The sequence below is a fragment of the Saprolegnia diclina genome (assembly GCF_000281045.1).
Source record: "Saprolegnia diclina VS20 unplaced genomic scaffold supercont1.5, whole genome shotgun sequence".
NCBI lineage: Eukaryota > Oomycota > Saprolegniomycetes > Saprolegniales > Saprolegniaceae > Saprolegnia > Saprolegnia diclina.
This window is the reverse complement of record NW_008246072.1, coordinates 874,286-880,285: the sequence shown is the minus strand read 5'-3', so window position 1 is coordinate 880,285 and position 6,000 is coordinate 874,286. Positions and strand designations below refer to the sequence as shown.

At 57.8% G+C, this 6,000-nt stretch overlaps 3 protein-coding genes across 3 annotated transcripts in view; 2 read left to right on the top strand and 1 right to left on the bottom strand.

Annotated features, from left to right (window-relative positions):
• The window catches only part of SDRG_02363 (hypothetical protein), a gene marked incomplete at its 5' end in the record, with an annotated part of 4,101 nt that extends 3,801 nt beyond the window's left edge, over positions 1–300 (top strand). Inside the window, one exon of the mRNA XM_008607947.1 lies at positions 16–300. Coding sequence (XP_008606169.1) covers positions 16–249 — 234 coding nt within the window. The remainder of the gene's footprint in view (positions 1–15) is intronic.
• Positions 301–969: 669 nt separating this feature from the next.
• SDRG_02362 (hypothetical protein) lies at positions 970–3,668 on the bottom strand. The gene is made up of 9 exons (XM_008607946.1): positions 3,084–3,668; positions 2,772–3,035; positions 2,610–2,722; positions 2,432–2,569; positions 2,167–2,378; positions 1,837–2,117; positions 1,523–1,788; positions 1,404–1,474; positions 970–1,358 (listed from the first exon to the last, which is right to left on the bottom strand). The coding sequence occupies exons 1-9, from the start codon at positions 3,653–3,655 to the stop codon at positions 1,023–1,025; spliced, it is 2,253 nt and encodes a 750-aa protein (XP_008606168.1). The 5' UTR covers positions 3,656–3,668; the 3' UTR covers positions 970–1,022.
• Positions 3,669–4,285: 617 nt separating this feature from the next.
• Positions 4,286–5,781, top strand: SDRG_02361 (porphobilinogen deaminase). The gene is made up of 7 exons (XM_008607945.1): positions 4,286–4,515; positions 4,563–4,712; positions 4,761–4,840; positions 4,893–4,966; positions 5,015–5,085; positions 5,138–5,215; positions 5,258–5,781. Exons 1-7 carry the CDS (start codon positions 4,309–4,311, stop codon positions 5,696–5,698), a joined length of 1,101 nt encoding a protein of 366 aa, XP_008606167.1. The 5' UTR covers positions 4,286–4,308; the 3' UTR covers positions 5,699–5,781.
• Positions 5,782–6,000: the final 219 nt, after the last annotated feature.

Sequence of the window (6,000 nt, the reverse complement as noted above, 5' to 3'; positions counted from 1 at the left end):
GAGACGTTTGCCAAGTGCACGGACGGTACCCAGCTCGGTTGCCAGATCATGCCCGAAGCCGGCATTCCGCCGAGCCTCTTTGCTGAGTTTCCGACCAAGCAGATTCGCGTCAAGGACTATGTCGAGAAGGTCTACGAGATGAACTACGACGACCGGTGGACCAACTTTTTCGCGGTCATCGGCTTCATTTTGCTCTGGCGCATCCTCGCGCTTCTCTCGCTGCGCTATGTCAACCACCAAAAGAGATAAACTGCATCATGCTATAATACTAGTCCATAATTACACTTTCATTCACTTTTCTCTTTTACATTTGTTGGCGTCTGTGCAAAATACTCCAGCGCAACCGCGTGGCTCGGTACCGAGGCCGCTCGATTGCAGGTGTTGATCGCGAGGCAGCCCACCAAGATGCAATTAAATATGGCTATAAGTGGTAAATATGGCGCATGCCATATATTATACCATGGGACATAGCGATGGCTGTACGCCTTGTCTGGCGATGTGCCGTAGCATTTCGTGGTCACCCAAGGGTGCTCTATCAATGTGCCAAGTTTGAGCAACTTTATTTTTCAACGCGATCGGCGCCTCTGATCCGCCTTGGATCGGTGGGTGAACGCTGGGCTAGCACGGTATTGGCTGCATTATCTTGAATTATCAACCAATAAAAACGGCGCATTTCTCGCCAGCATTTCACCAACCTGCCTTGCTGCCGACTTGCACCGGTTGATGGCCCACACCATGTCCATCTACCAGTGCAAGTAGGCTGGCAATGCAAAGATGATGTAATTTCAAATGCTTCGATTTGTTATTAGTCGTCGGCGTCAAGGACCTTTAGCTCCGAGATATCCCTGCTTTCCTAACTGTGACTCTGCAAACGTTAGCACCGCCGCCTCCTTGGTGACCAGCCTCTTGCAACGCGTGTCTGCCCTCCTTCTAAAGCGCAATAGCATTCACATAGCATGCTGCCACGTCCCACGATCGTCGCGGCTCGTTGGAACTTCATCGTGGGCGATAGATCTAGTGAGTTAGGTATCTCGCGTCTCGCCGCTCGTCTCTGCGCGTTCTGTCAGCGCCTTGTGCAAATGACCCATTGCAACGTCGAGTTGAATTTGCGCGCTTCGAAGGTCGTCGACGGACGCGCTGCCTTGCAAAAATGCGAGCTCCTTCCGCAACGCACGCATACACGACTGCAAACCCTCCATGTGCGTCCGCGAAAACGGGCTCATTAGCACCGTGCAGCCATCCAGTGCTTGCATCAGATGCGCTCGCATCAACCGCGCTTCGATGCGGCTATGACTTTGCATACAGAGCGATGCGATCGACGGGCGGAGCAGCTGCGCTTCAATCCGCTCTGGCATGGCCTACACGAGTCGTGTGCATCATGCGTGGCACTCATCTTGACGCACCGCTTGCAGCACTGGCACGGCTTGCGTCAAATCGATGTGAGGCGAGACAACGATCAGGTCCGTCACGATGTCTACAAGCACAAATAGTCGGATACCCGACCGGTATCCTTCGAGCTTACCGGGGCGCGGTACCGTCGCTCGCAGTCGAAGGAGGTCGGCGGTGCCAATGGCCAGCGGCGCCAGTGGCTGAAACAAGCGCTCGCCACCGCCGACATCGGTGTAGGCAATGCAAAGATCACACGCCATCTCAAGGACGCCGTAGCTGAGCGCTAGCTGCAAGACCACATTGCACTCGGCGCCGGGGACCACGCTCGGCTGATGGGCAGAGACACTTCCAAGCGACGACGACGACACGGCGTGCACCGCAACGTCGGTCAACACATCGCTACACACGTCGTATGAGCCATTGTGTCCGTCCAAGGGCTGGACGTACGAGGCTCTGTGCAGAACCGTCAGCGCGACGTCGATGACCATCGACGTCGGGGTATGGTGCGCAGCCACGGGTTCCCAGTGCTTGAGCATCCACAGACTCGGCCGCCGCAAGGACGATAGCGAGACAACGGCTGCCGGTGCTGGCGTCTCTGCTGGCAGCACCGTCTCGAGGGCGAGTAACTCGATTGTTTTTGGTGCATCTTGCTCTGGCGCCGCCTGGGCATCGACGGTCTGCGCGCAGTGCTGGTACAAGAGCTCGAGGAGCCTCTTCTTTTCGTCCACCTAGATGGTTCAAATGGGTTTTACTGTCCAAAGAGGTACTACTTCGTACAAAGCGGCCAAGGCGCGTGTTGTCGGCTGTCGCCTGCGCCGCCTTGTGCACCATGGCTTGCTCAATCGCGAGAAGCTCCGAGGAAAAATGAGTCGAGATACTTGGCGAGACATCTACCTTTTGAGACCGATCCGGCGGCATCATCTTGTCGAGTTGCACGTGCAGTTTGGTTTTGGCTTTGCGCTTTTTCACCTTCTTGTCCTTGGCCGGGTCTACACGCCGCTGCTTCGTCCTTCGTAGTACAAACCACGTAGCTCCAACCTACCCGTGTGGACGTACGAGAGATCGGTGAGCAGCCATCGCCCAAGAATGTCGTCGACCGACTGCTCCGAGAGGCACAGGAGCTGGTCGCGGCCAGTGCCCTTGAAGTCGGCGATCAACACGCGGTCGACCAGCGCAATCTCTACTCAAATGTAGACGGCGGGTATCGAAGCCGGCGGTACCTTGTACCATGGTAAGGGTATCGTCGTGCGCCGAGACAATGAGCAGCGTTTGCTGCGCGTCGTTGCAAAGCACTGCGAGAACGCCATGCGTCGCGTCCACGGCAGCTTGCTGGCTACAGCGCGATGAGAGGGCGTCGATCGTGTAGTAGCACATATGTGTACATGTCGATGGCGGGTCCGGGCAGCTGCAAGCTCGCAACGACGCAGTTGTACCGGTAGGCCACCAGCGACGGCGCCATCGTGCCGACAAAGAGATGCGTCGGCCGACTGTCGTCGCTGCTGCGGATGTACACACTGGTCGTCGTTGAAGTCGTCGGCGCTGGGAGGTACGCGCACGGCGAGAGGTCGGGTATATCGCGCTTGACGCGTTTCTCAAGGCTGGGCAGCGGCCACAGCGGAAGCGTCTCCCACACGTGGACGTCGTCGCTAGAACACGAGGTTGGAGGATACGATGGATCTACCATCAGGTCGTACGGTAGAACAGTGTGCAGAAGCAGATGCGTGCCGATGCGCTGGCATTGTGGCATGCCCAGCGTCGTTGCTGGCAGCGCCATCTCGCCCGTGAGCGGCTGTAACTTGCCGTCGTCCTCGTTGCTGTTCCACGCAAGCAGCTGCATGGCTTTGGACGACGACGAGTAGAGCAAGATGCGTGGTCCATCGACGAGGCGCGCGTGGCATCGGTGGTTGTGCCACGCGGCGACCTCAAGAAGCGCCAGGTCGTCCACCGCCGACAGATGGGGCGATACGCGCACGAGAGCGACATGGCCGTGGGCATGCAAGAAGAGTACGAGAAAGAGCATGTGCATGCCAAGTCCGTCGTCGTCGACGAATGCAGCGGCCAAGAGCTCGGAGGTGCCGTACGTCGCTTTGGGTACCGGCAGATCGCATACGACCCGTTTTTCGCTCGTCGCAAACACGGAGGTTGCTGGGTTGAAGGCATGCGCATGTATGATGAGGCGTGGCGCAGCCTCGTCGCCCGACTGCTCAAGGTGCAGTGCCAAGAGCCGGCCGCACGCGTCGTCCTTGACCAGCACCCGCCGGTCCATGCTGCAATCTGCGGTACCCTTATTTGTCACGCCGGTAGCATCCGGTTAAATGCGTCGTAGCGCCACATAGACACGAGCTCTAAATTCGGCACTCAATGCCGCATTTAGGCGCGACAGGCGATGTACCGTACGCGCCATTGAGACAGCCGAGTGGTACCGTAGCGTAGCAGGAGGCTGCATGTTGCATTCGTCCAGGACACGGTTGCCACTCGAGTCGTTGCTACTGCTGGCAGCAACTACTGACCACGTCAACTAGTAGAAATATAGTCTACTTGATTCGGGCGTAGCTTCAGTATCGCCGCAGTGGTATCGCCGGTCGTCCAGTGCCTCCATCATGCTGTCACCATGTTGTCCTCATCCACCTCGGCGTGTGCAAACTCGGGCACCGAACGCAGCCGTCGGTCCAGCGCTCTGAGAATGCCGAAAATAAGCAGGTTGACCTCGGCATCAACTCCAAACGTTGACGAGGCCAGCACCCCACGATGGGCGCACTTCTTTGAGCTCTTGTTTCTAGTATACGCGTGTCGCTCAAGTACGATGCTAAAACGTACTTATGCTGTATTAAGTACGCTCTCATAAGTGCGGATGTCGCATCTCCGGGAAACCCCCGGGTGCAGGATTTCGCCATTCAACCTTTGGCACCCAAGCACGCGATGGCCAGTACGACGAAGACCGTGTACGTCTCGTCGCGGAAGAGCGACCTCGCGCTGTACCAGACGCGCGAGGTCATCTCGATGCTGCAGAAGCACTACCCGGACGTGACCTTCGAGATCGGGCTCCAGGACACGATCGGCGACCAAGTGCTCGACAAGCACCTCACGCAGGTGGGTGGCACGGGCCTCTTCACCAAGAGCTTGGAGGTACGCCGCCGTAGCATGGCCTTGTCGCTGTAGCATGCTGCGTGTAGAAGGAGCTTTTGGCCGGCCGGAGCAGCTTCGCCGTGCATTCGCTCAAGGACATGCCCACGATGCTGCCCGAGAGCCTCGTCCTTGGCGCGGTCTGCGAGCGCGAAAGCCCCGAAGACGCAGTTATCATCCACCCCAAGCACAAGGCCAAGGTTCAAAGCCCATGCTGTGTTGCGATAGCCGCTCATGGCGTGGCGTAGGGTATCACAACGCTCGATGATCTGCCGAAAGACAGCATCATTGGCACCAGTTCGCTGCGCCGCGAAGCTCTCTTGCTCAAGTACGCCCCAAACATGTGCAAGATGTGATGCTGACAATGGCGCCTTCGCTAGGCTCTACCCGCACGTCCAAGTCAAGACGATCCGTGGCAACATCCAGACGCGTCTCGCCAAGCTCGACGACGAAGGTACACTATCTTTCAATACCACGAGCGTTGCTGACGCAGTCTGTCTAGATGATTATGATGCGATTGTTGTCGCGGCCGCGGGCTTTCGTCGCGGTGGTTTGGGCGACCGTATCGACCAAGTACGACGCCTCGCCATGCTGTGTCAACCAGCCTTCTCATGTCGTTCTGTAGCTCCTGGATCCGGCTGTCTTTGGCTACGGGGTGGGCCAAGGGAGCATTGGTGTCGAGTGCCGGGGCGACGACACCGAGGTAGACATCCATTGGATGCACTGAACGTCACAACTTTGGTAGACGCTCGAGATGCTGGCCAAGATCGAGCACGAAGAGTCGGCGCAATGCTGCAAGGCCGAGCGGTCTCTCTTGCGGACACTAGAAGGCGGCTGCCAGATCTCGATGGGTGTCAACACGACGCTCGACGGCGACGAGCTCACGCTCACGGCGGTGCTCCTCTCGCGCGACGGCCAAGAGTCGTATGAAGAAACCATTTCCGGCAACCGGTTTGAGGCCGAGAGCCTCGGCGAAGCCCTCGCCGACCGGTTGCTCAAGAACCCTGCGGCCCGAAAACACTTGGGGTCGACCGAGAAGAAGCGGGCATTGACGTATGGCGACGTGGAAGCGCCTGGCGACGCGGCAGCGGCGGCGGCCGCGGCTGAGAAGAACGAGAGCCCGAAGCGCAAGTCGGATGAGACGGACGTCGTGAGCCCGAAGCGCCAGCGCACGAGCCACGCGTAGAACGCAGTGTTAGTAGTAGACAGTGAGACGAGCAAGGAATAGGTATACACAAAATGTCTGTTGATCATTATGATGTGCATCGACACCTTCGTCTCCACTCGTGTCACTGCCGACGAACAAGATGTCATCGAGAATTTACATGTCCTGCAAGATGAGTCACCACGACAATCGTGGAAGGTGGTGCAGTAGCAGTAGCTGCAGCATGCTCCATGAGGGCGGCAGTGTATCTCACGTACTAGTAGCCAACGGCCCACGTCTCGTTCATCTACTTGTACTAGTAGTAGGCTTACAGCACAGCAGGC

What these genes read in the sequence shown, in the direction of transcription:
- SDRG_02361 (XM_008607945.1), top strand. Translation starts at nt 4,309, where the DNA reads ATGGCCAGTACGACGAAGACCGTGTACGTCTCGTCGCGGAAGAGCGAC. An exon ending in ACCCCAAGCACAAGGCCAAG is followed by an intron (nt 4,713 to 4,760) that starts GTTCAAAGCCCA and finishes GGCGTGGCGTAG; the next exon opens with GGTATCACAACGCTCGATGA. An exon ending in CGCCAAGCTCGACGACGAAG is followed by an intron (nt 4,967 to 5,014) that starts GTACACTATCTT and finishes CAGTCTGTCTAG; the next exon opens with ATGATTATGATGCGATTGTT.
- SDRG_02362 (XM_008607946.1), bottom strand. Translation starts at nt 3,655, where the DNA reads ATGGACCGGCGGGTGCTGGTCAAGGACGACGCGTGCGGCCGGCTCTTG. An exon ending in CTTCTGCACACTGTTCTACC is followed by an intron (nt 3,036 to 3,083) that starts GTACGACCTGAT and finishes CTCGTGTTCTAG; the next exon opens with CGACGACGTCCACGTGTGGG. An exon ending in TACCCTTACCATGGTACAAG is followed by an intron (nt 2,570 to 2,609) that starts GTACCGCCGGCT and finishes ACATTTGAGTAG; the next exon opens with AGATTGCGCTGGTCGACCGC.